The 24956-nt window shown below is 46.0% G+C and overlaps 2 protein-coding genes across 2 annotated transcripts; both read right to left on the bottom strand.

The window, feature by feature from the left end:
• Window positions 1-161: 161 nt before the first annotated feature.
• jmy (junction mediating and regulatory protein, p53 cofactor) lies at window positions 162-19451 on the bottom strand. Its single transcript, XM_046375269.1, has 10 exons — window positions 17923-19451; window positions 12167-12340; window positions 5495-5645; window positions 4721-4890; window positions 4155-4320; window positions 3875-4065; window positions 3701-3775; window positions 3458-3553; window positions 2826-3366; window positions 162-2582 (listed from the first exon to the last, which is right to left on the bottom strand). Exons 1-10 carry the CDS (start codon window positions 18775-18777, stop codon window positions 2272-2274), a joined length of 2730 nt encoding a protein of 909 aa, XP_046231225.1. The 5' UTR covers window positions 18778-19451; the 3' UTR covers window positions 162-2271.
• Window positions 19452-21356: 1905 nt separating this feature from the next.
• On the bottom strand, window positions 21357-24781 carry LOC124051676 (betaine--homocysteine S-methyltransferase 1). Its single transcript, XM_046375272.1, has 8 exons — window positions 24621-24781; window positions 24287-24419; window positions 24066-24178; window positions 23682-23873; window positions 22819-22966; window positions 22283-22465; window positions 21927-22155; window positions 21357-21845 (listed from the first exon to the last, which is right to left on the bottom strand). Exons 1-8 carry the CDS (start codon window positions 24717-24719, stop codon window positions 21665-21667), a joined length of 1278 nt encoding a protein of 425 aa, XP_046231228.1. The 5' UTR covers window positions 24720-24781; the 3' UTR covers window positions 21357-21664.
• Between the last annotated feature and the right edge of the window lie 175 nt (window positions 24782-24956).

The following is a 24956-nucleotide window of genomic DNA, read 5'->3' as shown; positions in this document are numbered from 1 at the left end:
TTTAATGCTAATGTGTAATATTTGTCAAGAAATAACATTTTACATTGTGACTAGCAAATTCACGTCTGCTTCTAACGACATTATAAACCAAGTTTTACCTTTTTTTTTAAATTTGAATAAATGTTGTTCATGAAGGCACCAAGAAGCGTTCAAAGACAACATGTTGGTGCGTAATTTTATTTGGAAAGGAAAACAATAACTGGGACAAAGAAAGCAGAGAGGAATGTCATGATAGGAAACGGGAAAAAAAGCAACAAAAACAAGAAAACTTTATAAAGTACATTTACATTTGTACGCTTTAAAAATTTAAAATATGAAGTTTCAATAAATACTTCAAAACATTTAGGCATGCGGATATACTTTCTCATGATTTTTACATTTCATTACAGTATAACTCATAAAATGTCTTTCATTTTTAATTATTGCACTTACGTTTGTGATGGGTTCGTCCTTAAAACCAGTCACATGCATAAGGTCATAAAGGTCAAAGGTCGAACTCGTGTGACGTTCAGCTTGTGGGGAAAACAAAAGCACGACGGGCTGAGAGTAAAGCGAGGGAGGCTGTTCGAATGGCAGCTCTGCGGTGCGACTCCACCTGCGCTCAGGTACTCGACTTGTTTTTGGCAAGAGTTAGATGAAAGCAAATAAATGCATCCCCCAAAATGTCGAACTACTCCTTTATATTCAGCCATCAGTGCAGGATTTGTTAAATACAGGAAGTGTTAGTTTTTTTTCAGTTTAAGACAGGTTTAACACATAAAAAGAGGCTGGTATAAAAATCACACACACTCAAACAACAACTCAACTAAGTAAATACTGTGGGATCAAATAAACAAGGCAGTGGGAAGAGAGAAGGCTGTCGGGTCAACATCGCACACGATACAAATGATGTCAGGTCGTCTGTTACCAGCAGGGGGCGCTGAAGCCTCAGCCAAACTGATGCTGCATGTTTACAGCATATTAAACAGGGCGACTCATCTTTCTGCAGATTATTTTTCTGACGAATCCCTCCAGCTCTAATTGTAATGTTTTCACCATCTGCAGCTGTGTGCCATCACTTTCCTTACGGGGTCCTGAGGCGTGATTTAATGTATCCTAACAGAGGGAATCAGTCATCAGAGGGAATCCTCTCCAGATACTGAAAATATTACATCCATCTGTCTTCTTCTTCTTCTTTTTTTTCCCATCTCAGAGTGACAGCCGGTCACAGAAAACCACCAAAGCTACATTCAAGAAGCTTTTACATCTTAACTGGTGCTGAAATCTAAATGGTATTTAGCTCTGGGGGGAAAAAAACAAACAAAGAAAAAACACTGCAGTGGTCTTCGCTGTCCTCTTGCTGTGTGATGCTGAACAGAAAGTTTTGTATGAGGGGAAAGAAGGGCTTCATTCTGGGACCGGCAGAAAACGACTGCGCTGACCGCTTATGGACAGTAACACGTTTCACGTCTGTCAGGACATAAAGTAATGAGGCGTTCGTTTGCGACCTATCAAACCTCCTGTTTTCATTCCTGTAAAGGTCCCTGGAATTGATGGCAACTGTGTAATACAGTTATCGTATTGTGAAAAGCTCATTGCAACAGAAGACAAATGTCAGTGGACTGCTTTGACACGGAGGACAATGTAAAAACATGACAATCACGTGGTTGAGCTCTGGAGTGTGCTGTTCTTCATCGCGTCCGCGAGCTCCGATTCGACTCAGTTAAGAGTCTGAGACGTAAACTGAGAAAGCTAAAACAAGCAGGTTTGGTTTGCTGAATACACAAATCAGTTCCTGTTTGGCTTTTTGGGTGAAACGATGCGATGTCCACCACTCTGGGTGAGTGAATGAGCGCAAACATACAGTACGAACGGCCGTCACATGTTTGAATGTGAAGGTTTCAGTGAAGAAAGTCTGAACGCTGACTGGAAGTGAGAGAAAACCAAACTGCTCCCTTCCTGAAACAAACCCATCACAGCGAGCTACAGTACGACTCGGACATAATGAGAGGTTAGAGGTTGTATCCTCGCCATGAACGCCACAGCAACAACAGCAACATAAAAAAAAGAAAAGATTAGTGGTCCATCTTTACAAACAACACGCAGAAGTATGAACACAAACACACTTCTGAGCAGTTTGCTGATATAAAAAGAAAAGGAAACAAAAAAAATTAAAAATCAAACGTTTTTTGTTTTGTTTTGTTTCTTTGTTCAAATTGCACCAAGGTGGTCCGGGGGTTTTAACCCTGGCTTGTCTGCCACATAAACACAAAAGCCTTTCAATAAGCCGAATTAGTTCTCCCAGTCAGTGCATGGAAGGCCTTCGTCCTCAGACTCGGACTCCGGCGAAGCCTCTTTGATTCTCCTCAGGGCCTCGTGGATGCTGCGCGTCAGAGCGTCGGCCGAGTGCGGGAAGCTCTTGGCGTGACGCTGCTGCTCCGGCCGAGTCCGCACCTTCTTCAGCCTGACGCCCTGCCTGATCTGAGCCAGGATGTTGTTGCTGTCGTCGTCCGGGTCGGGAGCCAGCACGCGCAGCTCGGCCTTCCTCAGGTGGAAACTGCCCCGTTTGAGGGAGGCCAGCACCTCGTCCATGGGGGAGCTCGCTGAAGACACACACCGACACGTTTAAAAGACACATTTAAAACAACGTCACGTTCCTGTGGACGCAAACTCAACATTTCCCTTGTTGCTTTTATTGTGACAGTCTGTCACAGGAAGCAATCGCAGGACTTAGCTCTGACCCTGATCATCAGATCTACATAAGATTCAGAAAACGCGTGATGGGAAAAGATAACCGCCGGACTTTGCATTCTGGGATGTGTAGTTTTACTGCGTTTGTTCCTCACCTCTCCTCCACTGCGACGAGTCCAGCGAGGCCGTCTTCCTCAGCTTCTTCCTCGCCGTCAGCAGCTGGCTGCTGTCGAAGAATCGAGGGGAAAACGGCGCCAGCGGCAGGGAGGAAGATTCACACTCGCTGGTGTGGTGCCGCACTGGGCTGCCCGCCTCCATCCTCTCGCCTGCTCCCTGCTGCTGCTGCTCCTCTGAGGGAGGAAGTGGTGGAGGGGGCGGGGGAGGTGGGAGAGGAGGGGGAGGAGGAGGAGGAGGAGGGGGAGGGGCAGGAGCACCAAGTGAAAGAATAGATTGGGAGGCTGAGAGGGGAGGCAGCGAAAGGAAGGGCGGTGCAGAGTCGAGACTCTGGAGTTCCACTGTAGGTAAAGACACGCTGTCGCAGGCGTCGGGCGGAGGAGGAGCAGAGAGTTCTGGGAGGTCCGAGATGCAGTCGGTCTGAACGCTGGCCGCCTGAGTGCTGGGCTGCTGTCTCCTCCGGCTGTGAGGCTGGCTCAGACGCAGCCGGCTGGACTTCAGGGTCACCTGGCCAGGGTAACGCTGTGAGGGGGAGGTCAGCAACAGGAGGTCAGACATGAGGATCAGTCAAAAGGCGAAGCGCGAGGGAGACGGCGGACGTCCGAGTTCTCACCTGCTTGAGGCTGCGAAGTCGGTCCAGAGTCCTCTGCCTCTCCTGACTCACGCTGGCATTTCTCTTGGCTTCATCATCTTCATCGGCTTCTCCTCCCTGTACAGGAGACAACAAAGCAGATGTAGCAACAAGTGGGTTATTAATTCAAGTAAACCAAACAAACTCCAGTGTGGTTCCTACTCCGTCACAGTGCGTACTGTGCCATACAACGCCTGGCTCAAGCAGCACCTGTCTCTGTCTCACCTGTATAAACCTTCTGTCGTCATGGCTTCCTTGTTGCTGTTGAATCTTCTGGTTGTGATTGACAATGCAGATTTCCTGTTCAAGACAAAGCACATGAATGACACACTAAAGCGGCCTGTGCAGCTGTTGTAAAAGACTTCCAGACTTCTTTCCTCGTTAACCTTCGCTGTTTACCTTCTTGTTTTTGAGGTAGACTTTCTTGGCAGTGATGCGACCCCTGCGGGCCTCGAGCTGCCGCGTCCTCTGCTGCAGGAGGCAGAGTTCTTCATCTCTGAGGGGGGACGGCGGGCTCACGGGGTCTTCTTCACCCTTCATGGCGTCAGGGCTCTCGAAGGCATCGTAGTACACCACCTCGTCCTGTCGCTCTGGTGCAGCATCAGAGCAGAGTCATCAAAATGAATTTAAAAGTGATTTTCCCGTGCTGACGGACGCAGGGGGAAAATGACGGGCTCACCTGTCATTTGCCTCCGCAGACTCTGCAGCTGAGCGGTGAGCAGCAGCTCCTCGCAGCGCAGCACCTCAGCCTGAATGTCGTACAGCTGCAGCTGCAGCTCGTAGTACAGCGCCTCCAGCTGGTCCAGACGCAGCATGGCATCCTCGCCCCCTTTCAGACTCTGCATCTGAAACCACAGCAACACAGCTGCATTACTCGACGCCCGCAGCCCACAGGCTGGGTGGCTTTTCACTTCCTGACTGCGTTTTTTAACATAAGTGGACCCAGCGGAAACTGAACCCGAGGAAGCGTTCCTGTTCTCAAATACTTTGCAGTTCTTTGATGTTTTTACACATGCACATCGAGGATTTGACCCCAGCAGACATTCCCAGTGACTCATTTCCAGTGTAGTCGACCAGGATGTTATTCACTCCACTGCAGCATGTCTGAGCCATGAGGTCACTTCTCCAACACGGCCATTATCCTGCTTTTTCCCTTCACTCTCAACATGTCCACATCCGAGCGTTTGCGTCTTTCACTCCCGTCACTGTGGCTGAAACTCTCTCTCACACTGTGGTCTACTTTACCTCCTCCTTCAAGCCATGTTTCTTCTGCTCCAGGCAGATTTCTTTGGCTCTCATCAGCTGCAGGGTTTCTTTGGAGACGGCGTACTGCAGCCGCTCCATGCGCTCCACTGCTGCTGCCCACGCCGACTTGCCAAACTTCCTCTGGTCAGCGCGCATCCGCTCAAACAGAGCTGCAACACATGTGTGATTGTCAGAAACAGATCCATTAATCAATCAGTTGATCATTTTTGATTCTTTGTAAATAAAAAAAGCCAAAGTTTCAGGGTGTCAGCTTCTGCAATGCGAGGATCTTCCTTCTAAACTGAATATATTTGGGTTTTAGATGATACGCACTGACGTTTCTTACTGTTTTCTTCGGCTTTACAAAATGAATGATTAATTGATTAATCAAGAAAATAACCAACAGATTAATCAATAAGTTGCATCCCTGAAATGGATGCTAAAGCAGTGTTTTAGAACAGAGCACAAGTGTTTCGATTCAAGCGAGCGAAGTCTTTTCAAAGCCTGAACAGAAATCAGCTGACAAACTTCCCAGCGGTTCATAGCTGAGATGTTTAGAGGATTAAAATACTTTCAGAGGAAGGAGGGACCTTTGGTATGTGAGAGGTTGGAGTCGGGGGGGAACGCTGGTTTGAAATCGTTCCTGGGTGGACGATTGTTAGCTGCACTTTGTTAAGGAGTAAACATGCAACACAAAGGTTCAAAGGTCAGAAGCAAAGCCAAAGCCACACAGTGCTGTACAGAAGAGAGGAAATGCCTCCTCGGAGTGTTTACCTTTCTGTGCCCGAGTCGTAGTTTCAAAGAACTTGACAGTCAGGTCCTGTATGGAGAGAACGGCGGCGTGAGCCTTCTTCTGCCACTCCTCATCCTCCTTCCTCAGGCTCTCCACACGACGAGGACCCAGACGCTCCGTCTCCAGTGAGATCTGACGGGGGGGTCAGAGCAGGTCGTTGAAGCCGGTCAAACATACAATATTTGCATTAGCAGATTAACTTATAAATCAAAGGTTTTTCACTGCCCGCCACACTTTCTTTGTCTTATCTGGTACATAATCAGTTTTTGGGAATGTAAACAGGAAGTGTATTGTTGCCACAGAATCAGTGAATTAGCTGAAGGACCCAGCTTGCCTGTGTGTTTACATTTTGGCAATTTGGTGCCGTTAAAAGTACGCTGATTTAGCCGTTAGCCCTTCCTGTTTGTGGATGTGCCCGGACAGACAACTACCACTGGATTATTCTGACACTCAAGAAAACTTCAACACGTGATGAGGGTGCATGGCAGGTTCTGGAGTTTTGGAGGGGGTGTCTTTTTATCCCGGACTTCCAACAGATTTATGGATGTTTATTCGTTTATTTATCCTCGGAAAACGAGACTTAGAAATATGTGTATCACGTCAGAGTGTTCAGAGCTGACTGAGCTGTGACTCCACAAAGGAATACTAGCATGACACAAATTACAGTTAAAGGTGCCACGGCAGGCCAAACTACAATCACAGACTTCCTGTTGTGGTCCTGGCATGCGCCTCTCCCTTTCATCTCACACTGTATCTCTGCCTCACCCTCCTTCCCTCTCGACTCCCTTTAAACGCCGCTGCCTCACAGCAGCAGTGTGAAAACTCCCGCTTCAGACCGTTCGCTGCCCTGTAATACCTGCAAGTTACGGCAGGTGGTGGCGATAGTGAGTCGAGGCCGAATGTTTTTGTTTACCGTGACACTAACCCAGTGTCCTACTGGGCTGCTGGAATAATTATTAAACCGACAGACAAATCTGAATACACTCTGGAAGGAGTTTGTGTAACGTGGCACAACATCACAAGTAAACCAAGGTTCACTTTTCACAGTTCAGCAGCTCGTGTCAGGCCATGTGAAAAAAGAGTGAGAAACGGGGGAAAAAGCAGTGCCACGTGGAGTCCTGCCCCCTCCTCCAAAAGAAGACCACGTGGAACAAAATGTACAGAGTCAGACCAGCTCCAACTCCTCCTCCTCTCATAAACTCATGTATTAATATCACAATGTAAAACAGATGTGTGTAGGTGCACAAAAATAAACAGAATCCCAGTAATCACAAACCACAAAAGGCCTTGATTTGTCAGCCTGCATACTCAGTGCTTTGTGTGAGTGTGTGTGTGTGAGTGTGTGTGTGTGTGTGTGTGTGTATGTGTGTGTGTGTGTATGTGTGTCTGCACGTGAGGCACAAGAACAGGGAGTGGTTTTTGGGGTGAAACCGGGACCGAGTGGGGTGGGGGAGAGATTACGTCAGACACCAGAGAGGGAAAGTCTGACAGAAAAAGCAGAGAAAAGTGAGGAACGAGAGGAGTCGAGTGAGAAAGAACAACTTAACTGGGCTCACTTTTAGCCCTGATCTCACTGTTTAGGTATCCTTTAACAAAGAGGAAACGGAGCCAAAGAGCTGCACCTACACGTGAACTCGGCTCAAAACGAAACACCCGCAGAGCGACAAACGGCAGAGAAATTCGCCCTGAGCACGTCAGTCAGGCCCGGCGACATGTCAACATGTCTCACTGTGTGACTTTTAAAAGCTTCTGCCGTTCAACTTCTTCGCGTGTTGTTGTTGCTGTCAAACTAAAGCAAAACATCTTAGCATCAAGTAGAGCCTTCGCTGTCACTCTGCTGGACTTGTTTTATACAGATAGTTCAAGACACCGCATTTTGTACAAAATCGATGGGCACAAAACGTATTTCAACTTGAGGTCAGCCAAAATGCAGAAAAAAAAACAAAAAAAGGCTTGTGTAAGAGTGAGCAGGTTTAACATCAACCTGTAAAAAGCTGCTCTGCAAACACACAAAGTGACGTGATTTTATGAACAACGTGCAGTGAGAAATATGACCGACTAATAAAGACAGGATGATGCGACGGAGGGGGAGGATAAAGTGTTGTCTCCTTCAACCGACTGGTGTCACTTCATATTTTAGCTCTGTTCACCGTAACGATCGTTAATGTTGGGATGTCTGTGAATAACAGCAAGCAAACCAAACCAAACCAGCTTCACGTCTGAGCAGTGCGGAGCAGCCATAACGGATTTCACTCCTCTTCTTGTTTACAGCTAAAAGCAGGCAGGAAGTGGCAGGGGGGTGTGGAGGGTGGGGGGATGTGGACCGTTGGTGAATTCTCTCCACACCTCCGGTCAACAGCTGCCGGTGACGAGACCCAGACGTGTCAGAGTCACTGAAAATAGAAGTGACGCTAGGATTACAGCGCAGATACCGTCATGGTGGTCCTTATCTCATATGGTTAAAATAGTGAGTAAAAAAAAACAAAACACTGTCAGGCTCCACAAAGCTGCCCGTTTACATGTGAGGATGGACGCCCAACATTTTGGTGGTTGCTGACAAAAACAACAACACCGAAAAACACCAGCCTTGTCCTTTAAGATGAAAGTGTCCTCACACTTTCTGGACTTCCTGTCTGATGTATTTGCTGTAAATGTATGATAAGCATTTAAACACACACAGCAGCAGTCTGAGCTATTTATTTGATTAATTTAGAGCTAAAACAACAAATCAATCAGTCGACCAACAAAAAAAAACATCCTATGGAATGTGTATATTAATCCTCTCTTAGTGCTGCAGACTCATTTTCAGGCACAATTTAATTTTTTTTTTTTTTTAAAGAATTATTACTTTCTGGTGTAAATGTACTATATACAAATATGACTTTAAATGTTACTTAAAAAAATTTATCAAGTATTTTTCTCTATTTTCAGACATTCTATAGACAAACTGATTAATCAGCTACTTGAGAAAATAACAAGATGAATCGATGAGCCCCAGATGAATGACGTGACTACTTAACTTTTAGAGTCATGATCTATGAATGTGTAAAAACTACTTTTCTGAGTCATGATGTGTTTAATTAGAAGAGCTGTTCTTGTGTGTATGTACACCCTAATAATAATCTTCCCCCAGTGCAAGTGAACGTTCAGGTAGATTATTTACTTAAATTCAGGTCTTACAACTACTTCATTTGCATATTTGGATTTGTGATATCACAGAATTTGTATAAAATTTGCCTGACAGGTGGAGGTAAACATGGCAGGTGTTTGAGGGGCCGCTGTGGCAACCGTTGCCATGTGACAAATGTGAAACTGGAGCTCCCTGTGGTGCAAAAGCATCTCAGACACGTTAGAGAGAAACCACATTTTTAATTCATGGCTGCCCTCTGACCTTCCAGGCAACAGGACACCGAGCCTGCAACGCTCCAACACGCCAGAGGTCCATCCCACAATGCACCAGTCAGCGAAATACCTGACACCCTTTGTTGCTGGTTCATTCAGGTGAACATTCATTCACTGCTCCATCTGCTCTCTCATTCACCAATTCAGTTCAGCCTGGACGTCCACAGCTGAGTAGGAGTCAAAAGGACAACATTTACAGAAGGACAGACGAGTGTTCATTGCAGAGCAGCAACGGTCAGCCTGTAGGGGACCCGAAGAAAAATAATCCGAAAATATTTTGATACGCGAGATCAGTAATGATTGTCGATCTTAAAGCCCGATGAAAAAGAAATGCATTTGGGGCCACAGTCTGCAGCTCTTTTTTAGCTTCAGCTTCTCATTTCTGCTTTGAACAAAACATCTTTGGATTCTGGATTGCTGGCTGGACAAATCAAGCAATCTGAGGCAGTCACCTTGGGCCTTGGGCTGATCAGCCAATCAAGAAAATCAATCAAGCAGATCAAGTCCTCAGTAAAACTCAGCCTGCATAGCCTCTGAATACAACAACCTTGAAACATCACGGATCAAAAACACTTAATTAACTCCTCCCAACCCCACAAATCATCCACATGTTTTCCTCCTGAAGTCGGAGGCCTTTTGTCTTGAAGCACTGACGTGTCTTTACAACCACCTCTCAAGTGTTGTGTATCCACGCTTGCAGATGAGGTCAGGGCCGTCTGCAGTTCTAGCAAGCAGCTGATACTCGGCAGCTCGTCTGTTTCACCTCACTGCGACATTAGGCAGGATACAAACTGTATGCAAATGACTGTATGCTTTGTTCTTCCAGTGCCCCACTCCCACTGCTTCCCTTCACATCTCTACGATCCCCTGACTCATCAGGTCGGGAGAAACCAACCGCCGCTGTCAGCATCGGTGATTCATTTACATACAGCTTTGTTTTCTGTCGTTGGATCGCCCTGAGGGGAGCAGGTGGTGGAGCTGGAAACTTTGGCATCGTACAGAGTTCACATTCTCAGGAGGAATCACCCGAACATCTCTTCTCTAACCTTAAAATAATGCCACACGCTAACACTGAGCAATCTGTTCCCAACTGGGGGGTATGGAGGTCCTCACAACAATCACAGACACAAGCAGATGCCAAGATATTCTGACTTTTTAGCCTCTTTGCTCTAAAAACGCTGGACACCACAGTAACCACACTGCAACACTAAAGTATCTGTCATTAGATCCCCCTCCTCTCTGCCCTCAAACCTCACACCTCCAGTCTGTTAAGGGGACTATATTCAGTGGCGGATTAATCCTCATCTGGTAAAGGGTGGTATGTATGAGACTGAGCCAAAAATACACTGCAGTGTGTGTGTTCACAGTGTCGCTCACCGACGTGTTTTTAACAGTTTCTAAACAACAAAGGAGCTCTTTGGCGCAGAGGAAGAAGCTACCGTATAAACACACTTTATATACACAGAAATATCATCAGACTGATCCTCGACTGATTCACTAACAGACTGAATCAGTGAAACTTCTTTAATTAGATCAGCACCCGCCCAAGAAGCCAAATACCATCACAATAAACAGTCATAAACACACCCACACGGTGGCTTGTGTTGGTTGTGACACAAGGCTGGATGAGCAGCGTGAGGAATGTCGTCTGGAGAGGGACAGAGGACAAAGAGAGAGACGGAGACACATGAGCAGGAGGCGTCCATTCAAACAGGACTCAGTGCTGTGTGACACTTCAGTCAAACTCAAACCAACAAGACACAGACCTCGGACAAGCTCTCCTTTGTTTCTTTGCCTCTCTTCTCTCCTTACCACTGGAACATTTTCTCCTGCTTGGTGGGTTTTTCCTCCTCACTTGCTCTCGTGCAGCTCATGAAGTTATGTGGAACAGACACACCTGCTGCCGCTGGTTACTTCACTCCAACCTTCAGATTTACGCAGTGCCCTCAAAAATCCCTGAATCAGCTCCATGTAAAAACTTTCTGCTAACCATCCCCGCGATGCAAAACCTTTTAAAGAACTGCAGTCGTAAAATGTTACACAAGTCAGTGATGAGGCAAAATGATGATGACTCACGAATGTCATAAAGTCGGTTTGCATGTACACTTTCTGGAGATGTCATTATCATCTGTGCATCACAACTACCAAATCTGCTCTCACTTTTTAGGTTTTCATCAGTATCACATTAGTCCAGCGTCAGTGGTCTGTACATGCACGGATACACTGCGAACAGGAACGACTACTTGTTAATTCATTAAACTTTTAATGGTGACAATTTTCCAAAGTTGTACTTCCTGTTTACAGTTGTCATCTCTCTTGGGTTGTAAACTGTACCATGAGCAGCATGAGCCTTCAGAAACAGCTATGATAACCCAAATCTTATATTAAATACCCACAACTAACGCTGGCCTCGGTGGAGCTGACCGCAGCTGTCACACCTTCAGCAGCTCTGGAAAGTATTGATAAACGTGTCTGAGGTAATGGACTTCCTGTCTGCTTTTGTTTAAATGAATGTTTTCATATTTGTAGTCATCCATTTTGCTGTTGTATTTCAACATCGTCACCTTTATTTTAAATGTATGTGAGCCCCTCCTGCTGGGCTGCTTAACGAGTGTACGAGGACCGTGAAGAACTGTGACCTACTGACCCCAGGGAAGACTGAACCCGGCTCTGTGGAGGCCGTGAGACAGTAGAGATTAGCCTGCGGATTTACATCTCTTTTCAAGCCTCTAATGAAGAAAAGCAACAAAGATGAAGTGAGGAAAACAGAGGAGTGTGCTGAAGCTGCAGAATTACTGAGTGGTTTAGTGGCGGCTGTAATAAAGCTGGTTGTTAAGCCGCTCTGGGCTGGGACGGGGACGGGGGGGGCCCTCTGGCTGATCCTCCACCCTCCACAACCCCCAGATGCAAAGACAGACCAGCTACTACACCATCAACATCGTCATCATCATCATCATCACATGTAGCCTCGGCAACTAATGCTAATGTCATTACAGTGGACTTAAAGGGTGGGCTCAGTGCAGGACTCTACCACGCAGCGGTTCAGGGCTCATTTCCCAGCGCTAACTTTGGCTTTTTGAAACTGCAAAACCACAAAAATACCACTGGAACTGGTGGAGTACACTGCAGCGGAGAGAGAGAGTCAAAGTGTGTTCCAGGACACACGAGTGAGCAGACTACAGTGAGGCCTAAACCTACTTAAATCAAACCCTAAAACAGATGGTATCTGTGTGTGTGCGTATGTGTATTACCTTAATCTGCTGTCTGCGCAGCATTGCCACTTCCCTCATGTCCCTGAAGGGCTGCAGCAGGTAGTGGTAGAGGTGAGTCGTTGCCTCCAGCAGCTCTCCATACGCCTCGTCCTCCTCGGGGTACACCTGCAGCAGCTCCACCATGCTGTCCATGGCCTTGTGTCTGTCCAGCACCTGCGACAAAACACGGAAAGAGAAGACGTCCACAGGATGTGATGCTGCTGTTGTTTCACTTTTTCAATAAATCCTTTCTTTTAAAAACCAATGCTTTCTTTCACTCCAAAGAGTCTAGAATACATACTTTTCAAATATTTTCCTTTAACAGCTTTGATAGTCAATTTCTCTTTTAAAAGCCCACAAGCTCCAGGGGCTCAGATGTGACTATTTGTCTTCTTTAATGAGTAATAAATTAGGGGGGGGGGGTTACAGTGGACAAAATCAGATATAAGAAACTTGGGTTTCAGGAGATTATAACAGGTATTTTTTATGGGCTAAGTTTGTGACAATACCCAGATTTTAAACTTTCATACAACACTGGCATTAAAAAAAACAAAAACATACTTGAAACCTCTTTACACATCACAGCAAAAAGAAAATGGCTCCAGTGCTTTTGATACCATCACAAGCTGGAAATCTTCTCAATATGTAGTATCAAAGGAGTGTTGAAGTCCTGATAGTTGACAATCTTAGTTGCAGCCTGTTTTCAGCTGTTTATTTTAGTGATCTTGTGAATCATGTGATTTGTTAACAATAAAAGCAATAAAGGAAGAATATCATTAGAATTACCCTTTAAACACTTTCCACTATGAAATTCCATGACAAAGTGAAACACTTCTCATATCTCATCACAAAAATACTGCCAGGAGCACAACAAAACCGCCTATTTAACGGCATTAGTTACAAGAACAGAACGAGAGTGTGATGCTGTCTTTGCTAAACTCAATGGAAAAACTGGATTTTGGTGTGTTGCGAGTCAAATTCGTGATTACGAGTCCTAAACAAAAGCTCATTCAAAGCTCAAGGCAAATAAAAAGCCTAATCTATAAAAGCAAGTGCAGGCACACTGGTGTGTGTATGTGTGTGTGTGTGTGTGTGTGTGTGTGTGTGTGTGTGTGTGTGTGTGTGGTCGGGAATGATACCATAAAATGCAATGTTTGAGTGCCGTACGATGAGAATAAATGGGCCGACTGGTGCTGATTCACACCATATGTCCCACCACCCACAGATCGTTCATTGTTCCTGAGACAAACGCTTTCGAAACTGTTATTGTACACACAAACACAACTCGTCTCCGAGCTCTCAGAAACCAGCAGCTCCCATTCATACAGTGCAACGCTTGTCCTTCGCTTCTGCCTCAGATAATATTGAAATGTAATAGTACCACAGTGAATAAAGTGCTCTTCTCTCTGCAAGGAGCCACAGATATGAACAGAGACTCTTATATTGACTCCAGGCTGCTTTTCCAAAGCCCTCCACGTCGGGGAATGGGGCAGACACAGCACGATTCAGCTCGAACACTGCTCCCACTGTTTACCCTGGCTCTCCGTCTCCCTGGCAACCGCTGGCCGGCCGCACACCGACTCGCTGCCCCTGCAGCCGCCGCGAGCCAGGAAACCCCTGGGCCCGACGAGTCGAGTCCGGACCGAGTGCTCGTTTGAACTCACACTGAATAAATGAATCCCTGACACCATCCTGACATTTGCTGCCTCCTTTGAAGGTGGATGTTTGTTTATATGCCACATGTGCATTTCCTGCCTTATCTGTTCTTACATATTCAAATGTGTGTGCTGATGGTGACATTCAAGGCGGCAGAGGAGCAAAGACTGCTGATGAGCCTGAACTTTAAAAAGGCAGCGGGTCTACTTGTCTTAATAATAAACAATAAAAATGATTTAAAACTTGTGGCTGATGTTGATGGCAGTTTGGTGACCTAAAAATGCGAGCTCTGGGCAGGATGTCCCTCGTCACACGAGTCGTGATTCTCTGACCTACAGGGCTGCAACTAATGATTATTTTCATTATTGATTAACCTGCAGATTATTTTCACGATTAACTGTTTAAAAAAATCTGATCGCAAACTTTCCCAGAGCCCAAAGTTCTGTCCTTAAATAGCAAAGCCTTCATTTACTGTCATCAGTGACAAAATCATTTTTTAAAGTTTCACAGCCTGATTATCAAATAATGGACAAAATAATGAGCAGATTTATTCTTGGAACTCCGACCTCCAACTCTCTCAGAGGAAAAGCTGAACCATCCGATTGTTCGATAATGAAGGAAGACCTCAGGTTCAGCCCTGCACCCGACCTTAACACTTTACACTTTTATTGTGGATGATATGATCACAATTACAAAACTACTGACTGAGCATAAGAAAAAAAACAGCTGAACTCTGTCATTTTCCGGACTTAATTAAAAGATGTCATTAAAAAAAAACAAAAAAACACAAATGTTCATGTGATAAATTTAGCAGTTAAGCCTACAGAAAGTGAGCCACTGTGCCATGAGTCCATAATTACAGGATGCTGTGAGCGATGGGAGCTACAGTGCAGCCGCTGCAGCCCTGTCATCAGGACTAACTCTTCCAGTTTGTCGGCACTAAATCTGCTCCGGCTGCAGGACTTTTCTCTTCGCCCTTTAATTGAAGCGTCTGACAGCAGGAACTCGAGCCGACGCTCCGTTTCATAGCTCTGATGAAACCGAGTGCCGTTCAAAAAACGCAAAATTCAAAACGAGTCTGAAGTGGACACCGCTTAGCGTTCCCTCAGATGAACGGTGACGTCCTTTGCGGAGCCGAATCGACTGGACTCGGACCTGTGGCAGGAAATCCAGCAGGAAAAGACTTTTTATATGCTAAATAATATAAACACCATGCAACATTACATGACACATGGTGTTTATATTATATATCACACACAGGCGAGGCTGACTGATTTCTGAAATGATGAAATCAGTCCTGATTGTGTGGATTTTCTGTTTTATTTCACTTATGACTGAATATCTTCAGTTTTGGACTGTTGGTTGTACAACACAAGACACTGGAAGACATCACCTCGGGCTCTGCAGATTAAAAACTAATCAAGAGTGAAGAAACTTGCCTGAAATATACATTTATGTGGAGCAGAGACGATGAGTCAACTAATCAATTATCCAACAATTTCGGTTATCATTTAAGTTCTTTTGAAAACAAAAACGTCTTCATATAGAGAGACCACATGCTTGATCAGCATGTGAATCCATTATGAGGATAACTGTTGCAGCCTGTAAACAATCTGCTTTATAATCATGCGGTCTGACTTCCAGTCGACAAATCGAGTCAATGTTTCACCAGTTTTCACACGCTTTATATTACCGTCACCTCTCGAGCAGCTATCAAAGAGCCCAACAAAGCCATAAAATGAGTTTGCAACACGTCGACTTTACTGCGGACGAGCGGTTTGCCTGATTGTACGGAACAACACGCCACAGATAAGGAAAAACTGCGACTCTGGTCAATGATTGACGGATGGATGGCCTCCATCTGTGGAGTGTTTTCATCTTTATTTTTTTGCCTCTTCAGCCCAGTTACCTCAAACGGGGTTGAGATTCAGGCTGCACAACAGCAACCCTCCAGCTGCTCCCTACACACCAAACAACCAGTCCAGGGGGGTGGGGGGTCCTGAAAACACCATCACCAGCAAATGGGAGGAGTGGAGGACTGTGATGCACAAATCTGTTGTGGTGCCCATATTGCTCGTGGGCACAGAACCAGTGAGCATCTTCAACTAATGCTCTATACTTTCTTCTAATCACATAATATCTTAATCCCAGTCTGCGGTTTCTTCTTCTCCTTCTTCTCTTCGGGTGTTACAGAAGAGCTGCACTACATTTTATTATCTAATAATGGGCTGATTATTTTCTTGGTTAATCTCTGTTATGTTTCCCCCGCAGAGCAACATTTATGTGTTTAACATCCGTTAACTCTCATATGTGAGAAGGAAAAGCAGAAAATCATTCATTTGTGAGGCTAAAAACAGGAAATTCTGTGCTGTTTTGCTGCAAAATCAATAATCCGATTTAATTTTTGGTAGATTAAATGGATATTGGACAAATTATAGCAGCTCTACAGTACATCAAGTAAACTATCAGGTAAAAAAAAAAGGTTAAGATCTCGTTTTACTTTAACAGAAGCAAAAGCATGTGTCCGATTTTCTTCCGACTTCAACATGTCATTAACTGGAGGCTCCGAGTGTTCAAGTGCTGAGACCAGGCTTATTATATGACCTGCAGTCAAGGTCTGACAAGGGTGGACTTAAGTGGGAGACACGTGCAATCCAACAAAACTGTCCTGTAATAATAAAACATGCTGATGTTGACCCCGTCAACTCAGAGTGTCCTCACTTTTGAGACTCTTTGGTTTTGCTCTTGATTGAATTTCTCAAATAACTTAATGTCACAATGACACGAAGGCACGTTGCTGTTCAGAGCTGCAGCTAACGGTTAGAACTATGGTTATGATCTGCAGACTGCTTTCTCAGTCGACTGACTAATCTTTTAATCCAACAAATATCAGAATATAGTGAAGACTGTACCAACACTGTTAAGCGGAGTCCATGGAGACGAGATGCTTGCTCTGCACGAGTCAAAAACCAAGAGATTTTCAAGTTACAGTGGTTTATAGAAAACAAAGCCTAACATCTGAGAAGCTGAAACCAGAGCTTGTTTAGTGTTCAACAACTAATACAAGACCAGAACAGTTGCCATTTTCCTACTGTTTCACTAATCATCTAATTGGCTCATCATCTCAGCTCTTCTGTGGTCTGTTATTTGGCACATGTTGTCACGTCACTCAGCAGTTCCTGCTTCTCAAATGCGAGGATCTCGTTGTTTTTCTGTCATACTTGTGCGAACTTTGGGTTTTGGACTGCGGGACAAACAAAGCATTTAAAGGAGATCACCTTTCGGACAACAAACAATGAATCAGTGCATGAGGTCATATCCATGTAATGATCTGTGCCATTTTAATGACATCAGGTGCAACCAGCTCCTTCAAAAGACACAAGTGTGACATTTTAATAATTTCTTCCTGGCCGGGCCGAGCCCTGAGCCAGCTGTTTATGCTTTGTGTCATCAGTGGAACAAAAACAACAGAGGAGGTGACAGACTTTGCCTGAGGCTCGGTCTAACCTCTCACACACTCACTCACTCACACACACACACACACACACACACACACACACACACAGTGATCGTGACCCGGATTTTACTACATCTACACGGAAAGTTGTGCTTGTCACTCGTCTATTCTTAGCAGTATCTGGCACGTTTCTGCAGACCTTGTTAAAAATACGGAAAAGCTCGTTGAGCCGCGGCCGCTGAAACAATCTGAGCAGCTGTGGTGACACATCATCTCATTAACTCCGCCTCTAATTGTTCTCCCGTGCTCCTATGCAACTCCCCTCAAACTGTTGAGCCTGCTGCAGTGTGGTGACTGGCCAGACCAGATCATATTACAGGTCTGTGAACGTGCAGCAACAGATGGTGCATCACAGAGACCGGGGAAGGGGGGGCAAAGGAAGAGGAGGAGAATAAGCAGACCATGAGGCACAATTATGTTCCGAAAACCACCAGTCCCTCTTAAAAATCCCCCTCCGCCTAACAGGACTGGCTTTAAAGAGACTTTTATGAACTCGTGACACCACGTGCCAACAGACTTCACACCCCACATGTATTAAAAATAAACTCTCAAACTACCTAAAAGCAAAGAAAGGTGAGCTCACCTCCTGCATGCGTCTTTTGGCCCTCTCCAGAGCATCCTCATAGCCTTTCTGCCTCAGCTCGCTCAGGCTCTCGTAGTACTCCTCCGTGTCGTCTCCCTCGGAGAAAAGCACCTGCGAGAGGATCTTCCATCCGCAGGTGTCCAGGGCATGACCCAGGTACACCTGCAGCTGGTAGCACAGGGCGTCCGTCTCCCGCTGGGACACCCCGGCGGCACCGAAGAGTACCGTCCACACGCCACACTGCTCCTCGGGGAACGAGGGCAAACACGGCTCCAGGTCCGAGTTCACGGCGCACAGCTGGAGGTGCGCTGCCCTCAGGTCCTGGAAGGAGAACAGCCCGGCCCAGCTGAAATCCTCCCGGTCGCTGCTCTCACTGTCCCCCGGGTCTGGGTCATCCGGACAGAGAGAGACGTCCACTGGGTCCAGGAACTCGATGTCAATAACCTTCGGTGTCACAATATCCCAGGATCCCAAAGTATGGCTGACACACTCGGATGTCTTTGAACTGCCCACTTTTAAAGCCTTTGTTGTGGCTTTTCCTTTAGGGACAGAGTGCGGTCTAACTTTACTTTGACGGACTTCATCCTTCTTCGTTGTGACGGGGCTTCTTGCGTGTTTGTCTGCCACGGAGGCACCGGGAGCAGGAAGCCCAGCGGCGGGAGGACTGTCGGGCAGCGGGTCAAGAAAAATGGACCGCCTCTGTACGGTTCTGTTATGGCAGGTTATGGCGAACTTTCCCTCGATGTCGTTCCAGGCCACGATGAAGACAAATTTATGCCTTTCTTTTTCGTCGAAGACTCTGGGTCGGACGGACACCCATCCGGACTCCAAGTTATCCTCCATCGTGAATGACATCTCATCCAGCCAGTTAAAAAGGACAAGTAGATTAACGTTAGCTCGAAAAAAAATCTCTTCTGGTGTGGAGGCTAAAGGCTACTGCTAGCTAAGGCTAGCTAACGTAAGATGCCAGCTAGAAAAGTGAGATTTGGCGTAGTTGAAGCGAACAAACAGAGTAGCTAAATTAAGAGGTGAAACAAAGGCTGTCCAGCTTTGTTTAGCCGCTGCCAGCTGCTCGCGAGCCGGAGAAAACGCAGCTAACGTCGTTATCCCTCCAAACGGTCCGGTTCGGGCTTCAGACATCAGAAGTTCAAGCGGTCAGACGAGCTCGGACACCGCGATGTAAACGAAGGGGGGGAGTTGGCTTCATATCGGGGCGGGTGGGGGGGCAGATAACGTCGGTCGTCATGACACCTGCCTGTTTACCTGCCCGATGCTCGCGCTCAACAACGCTGTCTGTGTTGCTCTTTGTCCGCTCACAGACAATGCGGTCGCGCGACTCGGCTCTCGGTGTCACGTGTGAGCTTCTGTTTACAAGCAGTCAAGGTGCGTGCGTGTTGTCAAATCCGGGGAGGGATTTAACTGGTGCACCCTTCCCCCCTACAGCCATGTGGCGTTCAAGTTCTGTGATGGAGATGGTAACTAAGAGGCTTCTTGTGGGATTCGTTTACTGAAGCTTTATAAGTTCATTTTTAAAGTGTGTCCCAGGTCATATTTTTTCGGGTGTAATCATCAGAGTTGCGACACAAAGTGAGAATAAACAAACGCACGGAAACGCAAAAATAGATGCAACACTACCATAAAGTGACGCAAAATGATGAAAAACAAATGCAAGGAGACACAAAGTGACTCCAAAAGGATGTAAAACCACCACAAGAAGGCACAAAAAGAGCTGAAAAGGGAATGTTTATTAGTATCAGGCTGGTATTAATCACTGCTGTCTTATTCAGTGTGAGTGTCTTACTCCTTGATGAGGCGTGTGGAAACTCTTTCATGTCTGCGACCTGGGGCCCATTGTTTAACTTCAGCTACGAGCTACTTACGGTTACAAACAGCAGGTACTTACTGATATCACTACATGGCAGAATATTCATTAAGGGCTTTGAATTTGAGCCTCCTTTGAAACCTTTATAACCATTTGTATAACCATTTATAACCAATGTGTCAGTCAGTTTATTAATTATTAGTGCTACACAGATATTTTCTGAGGTAGGAATGCGTCAATTAGGCAAGTGACAAAACGATGGCGACGACCACCTTTGAACCATGAGAGAATGTTCACTTTCTCCCATGGGCCCTGAAGGCAGCATAATAGTTCCTTCATTAGAAGGGTTTATTGGACGAAACACAAGAGAAAATTAAATCTGCTTTAGTTATTTTTTTTCATTCTGTCATTTAATATTCTTAATGTAAATATTTGTCATTTTTCCTCCATTATTCCTTTGCGTTCTGTACATCGTCTCCCGCAGACGTGCACGAGGAGCATAAACATCTGCACGTGGGCAAATCCATGACGCAAGCGCGCAGGGGACGTGCAGACTGCTGTGTGCTGTATGGCAAGCCAACTGGGACAAAAGATACTTAATTTTATAAACAAGTCTAGAAACGTCCTTTTCAAGCCATTCAGAAAACAAGGATATTTTTTAAAAGTAAGAAGTTTTTTTATTATTATACAAAAACTCCTGAAAGAGTGAAAAACTCATTTTATTAAATCTGAAAAAACAAAAACATTATAATCACGTTTCCTGCTTTTGTGTTTGGACTTCTGGTGGCAGGTCTCATGAGTCAAAAAACATGTTGAGTGGTGACTTGGAAAGATTTTAAATATGGTTCACTGAGTGGAGGTCATGCATTATTTTTATTAAAAGAAATCAGCAGGTGGAATAATAACACATCTTTTCCACATCACTGTGCCAGCACAGTACATCCACCAAACATAGGAACTAACAATTCCCTCTGGACACCCTGTATAAAACACAAGCACGCAAGTAAATCACAGCTGGGTTTTCTGGGATAAAAAAAGAGCGCTAATAAAGTCTGGATGTTATTAATCAGTTGTAAACCATTCGTTTCTATTTCCTCCTTTCCTTTATTTCCTCCACTAGATGGCAGCAGCGCTTATCTTGATCACTGCCATTGTTTGACGTTTGTAACAATATAAATAAAAAAAGATCTCTGCCGCATTTTGGTAAAATTAACAAACCTACTTTATGAAGACCACGTCGAACTCTGGTTATGTCTCCAGGACCAACACATTAAGTGAAAGTATGCAGTAAAAATAAACAGACAACAAGTTACTTACTGTGCAGTAAAATGCTCCCCATCAGTGTTTTACAGGAAGGGGAAGAAAAAATGCAGTCATCAGACAAACGTGGAAGTAAAGAAAAAAAATCTCTGAGGTGTAAATTAGGTTGATGTATAAAATCCAAACACTCATGTACACGTACCTCATTTACACTGAAGCTTCATTATATGTTCCATCCAGTTTATTTAAAAGAAAAACAAACTAATTTTTAGCCAATTCTAACTTTTCTTTTTACCACTCATGAGTAGCTTTTAATTTTCCAAGGATAGTAACACACACACACACACGCAGATTTTGATCACTTAAAGCAAATTTATTGCTTCCCATCTTTAAATCCGTTTTTATAGACAACATTAGGCACTTATGGAGTGTCATTACTTGCATTCACAGCTGCTCTTTTGTGTTTTTGTACTCACAGTAATCTCACAAGGCTAGAATCTTAAACAGTCACTCTTTGTCAGTCAGCATATCAGTTACCCCCCTCAGACACAAGAGTAAAAATGGTCCAAAAAAGACAAAACTTGAGCATTTTTGTTTTTTTTCCAGTATGTAAACTTCAGTGTGCCATCCTCTTTACGTGCAGAAGCCTTTGGAGGAAACTCAGAGGCCTTTGTTGGCCTTTTCAAAGAGAGCCTGCAGCTGCTCCTGGGAGGTGGCTTCCTTCTGCTGCATCAGGTCGGCGTGGCCTTTGGTGACACCCCAGCTATCGGGCGTTGACAGCGAGGGGCAGTAGGGACGGCCAGACGCGGGCTTCAGGTTCTCCCAGTAGTCACGACGGGCCCTACAGGGAGGATTAGGGCGTTTACCAAACTGGATGCATTTTGTGTAAAAAGATGTGAAGAGGAAAGAAGGAAATCTCTACCTGGCTCGGACCCAGGGCTTCGTGTGCATCTCCAGACCGCTGCCCCAGGTGCCATGTTTCTCTGAGCCAGCGGGCAGGAAACCCCTCTCGGACGCCAGCTCCTCAGAAAGGGCACGGGTGTGATAGGGTTCGAACCCACAGCAGCCTCCGATGTAACGAATGCCAGCGTTGTACGCTTCCCGGGCGTATTTCTGCATGTCCCATCTGGTCAGGATCCTGGGCTCCAGACCTGTTGGGGGGCACACGTTTGACCATGACAGTATTGTTGTCTATGGTGTCGACAATTTGGACGGACGGATCAGACACTGAGCAGCAGCTGCTTTGGTGTGTGTGTGTCTGTGTGTGTGTGTACGCACCGAAGGGGAACTCGGGCAGATCAATGAAACCCTGGCGGTTGCAGTCAGGAGTGTGGTAAGCCAGCGGCTGGCTCATGTAGTGAGCCTTCAGCCCGGCCTTCTCCACTCCCTCCTTCATCATCTTCACAGTCTTCACGCAGGTCTCCGGGTCAAAGTGGCAGTTAATGCCCACAATCTGAGCTCCTACAGACAGGAAACATGCAGACTTCAGCAGGGCTCAAAAAAAATAAAATAAAATAAAAAAAAAATACAAGTAACCACCATAAAGTGTAGACCTTTCATTGAGAAGTCCAGGGGAAAACTGCTGCAGTTTGTGTGCAGTCTTTTCATATGTCCACTGGGGGGCGCCAGTGTCGCATATTTTAAAATCTGCCAAACACCAAATTCAACTCAGCCCCATCACCAGCTGGAATCTCAGCTTGGGCTGGGATGCTCCAAACAGAATGCATGGAGTTTGAAAAATCTGGGCTAACCAGACAGAGAAAGGACAACACACACACACACACACACACACACACAGTAGACTGTGGCCATACCAGCTCTGACGAGTCTGACAGCACAGTCTCCGGGGCTCACGCCGTTCAGATCTCCTTCAGGTCCGATACACAGAGTTGCAGCCACAGGCTTCCCGGTGGTCTTCAGAACCTGCACCGCCCACTCGGCCTCTTCCACGTGCTCAAAGTACTGCAAGAAAAACACGTAAACGTCACGGAACGTGAACTGTTGATCTTTAGAGCTTTTTTTAAAAATTCATATCATTAAGAAACAAGCGAGTTGTTTTAAACGTGAGCAGTTTCATGTAGAATCGCAGAAGGACACGCGAGTGTTTGTGACGGGGCTGGAGGGGGAGCCCTGATGGGGTCCTTGGCTGAACTCAAACTTAAGGTCGCCTCCTTCTTCTGCGCAGTGATACACACACGGTTGCTTTCATCACTTTGCTCCTCGTTTGCATTAAGTCAGTGGATTAGTGCACTTCGGGAATAAAAAACACTGAGGTGAAGACGAGAGCGCCTGAAGCAGCGACCGACAAAACGACAAAAGGGATAACCTATCAGTTTTGAAGTTGGCCATGTAGAGCAAGACTCATCTCGTGAAAAACAGCTGATGTTTTCAGCTTCTTCTAGAAGTTTCTTCTAGAGTCTGACAAGATAACCCTGATGATGCAGACCGCGCAGTCTGTAGCTAAAAACCAGCGTTAAAAGCTGCGTTTGATAGACATGAGTATCTACCATGAATTTGTATGATCGTGTTGGTTGCATTATGGGAAATGTAGGCTCCAAAGTCTTTGTAACTCAATCTATACACAGAGGTAAACATCTGAAGCCTTTGCTGCTAAAAATCTCATTTGATCTCATGGCCACCTTGCCAACAGGATTAGTGCTCAGTGCTCACTGCATACCTCTGCAATCAAGAAGTCCACGTCCTTCTTGACAAAGACGTCAATCTGTTTCTTAAAGACGGCCTTGACGTCATCCTCGCTCTTGCAGCTGAGGTAAGAGGGGGTCTGAGAGACTCCTCCTGCCACCAGAGCATCGCCCTCATTGGCCACCTCCCTGGCCAGGTCACAGGCTGCCTCGTTTATCTGCGCCCCCTTCGAAGGAAGGAGACACACAGGAAATACAGTTCAGGTCCCGGAAGGAGGTGGCTTCGTGCCAACTGAGGTGCCAACCTGCCAGCGCCTCCTCATGACTGAAGCTGAGGCTTGAGAGCAGCTGCGGCCTCACACACACACACACACACACACACACACACACACACACACATACACTCACTCTCTACTCACAGTGAAGCGCTGAGTGTTGCCTCTGTTCTCCAGTTTGTCATCGCTCGCGTAGAAAGTGAACGTCTGCATGACGTTGGCGCCGGCCCTCAGGAACTCCCGGTGCAGCTGCCGCACTGAAACGACACGACGCCTCATTCAACATGTGATTCGCCACAGAACAGGATTTGCTCGTCGGGAGACCCAAGAGGGATTAACTGAAATGGTCGTGTAAGGAGTTGTACCCGCTTCAGGGTGCTCGGCGGCAGCCTCAGGTGTCCACGGTCCTGCCTTTACATAACCCCGCTTCTCAAGGGCGAAGACAAAGCCTCCGTCCCCGATGACGATCTCTCCAGCATCCAGACGCTCCAAAATGCCCTGCGAGGAGTCAAAACACACAAACGCACCCAAGTTTGTTTTTAAGTTTACATTTTGCTGTAGTTTCAGTGTGCAAACTTTCTTCCTTCTGCGCAAAAGTGCGCGCACGCAGCCGAAATCTACAGACGCGCAGCGGCTTCAAAACTTAAACCTCGCAACGAGTGAAACAAAAAAACAATTCAGGCTGCTCCACCTGCTCACCTTCTTTGCTCCAGCTGGTGCCATGATTGTTGCAGCAGTGACCGACCCACCCTTCTCTGCAGCGTCCCTCTGAGTTTGGAAGGGGCTGTGCGCACTCATCCAAGCTGCATTTATAACGCGAGAAGGGTGTGGTTCTCCCGATGTCACTCCGCCTGCTCATCTGGGCAAGTTTGCACAAGACAACCTACGCTTCATAATAATGCAGACATGCAAGGCTCTTGTCCTGTTCACATTTTGCGACATAAATTAGAGTCTGAGAGTTACGCTCAGGTGCGACTCCTCTGACCTGCAGATGTCAGAGAGATGAACGTTTTCTGAAAAATATGTCATAACTTC

The sequence above is a fragment of the Scatophagus argus genome, chromosome 20, assembly GCF_020382885.2.
Source record: "Scatophagus argus isolate fScaArg1 chromosome 20, fScaArg1.pri, whole genome shotgun sequence".
Classification (NCBI taxonomy): Eukaryota; Metazoa; Chordata; class Actinopteri; family Scatophagidae; genus Scatophagus; species Scatophagus argus.
This window is presented reverse-complemented; position numbering and strand designations above follow the sequence as displayed.

Coding starts and splice junctions, on each gene's coding strand:
- jmy (XM_046375269.1), bottom strand. CDS start 18,777: ATGTCATTCACGATGGAGGATAACTTGGAGTCCGGATGGGTGTCCGTC. Junction 4,891..5,494: donor TACGACTCGGGCACAGAAAG/GTAAACACTCCG, acceptor CATGTGTTGCAG/CTCTGTTTGAGCGGATGCGC. Junction 3,554..3,700: donor ACGACAGAAGGTTTATACAG/GTGAGACAGAGA, acceptor TCTCCTGTACAG/GGAGGAGAAGCCGATGAAGA.
- LOC124051676 (XM_046375272.1), bottom strand. CDS start 24,719: ATGAGTGCGCACAGCCCCTTCCAAACTCAGAGGGACGCTGCAGAGAAG. Junction 24,420..24,620: donor CACCAGCTGGAGCAAAGAAG/GTGAGCAGGTGG, acceptor GACTCCTCGCAG/GGCATTTTGGAGCGTCTGGA. Junction 24,179..24,286: donor CGCCGAGCACCCTGAAGCGG/GTACAACTCCTT, acceptor GTGTCGTTTCAG/TGCGGCAGCTGCACCGGGAG.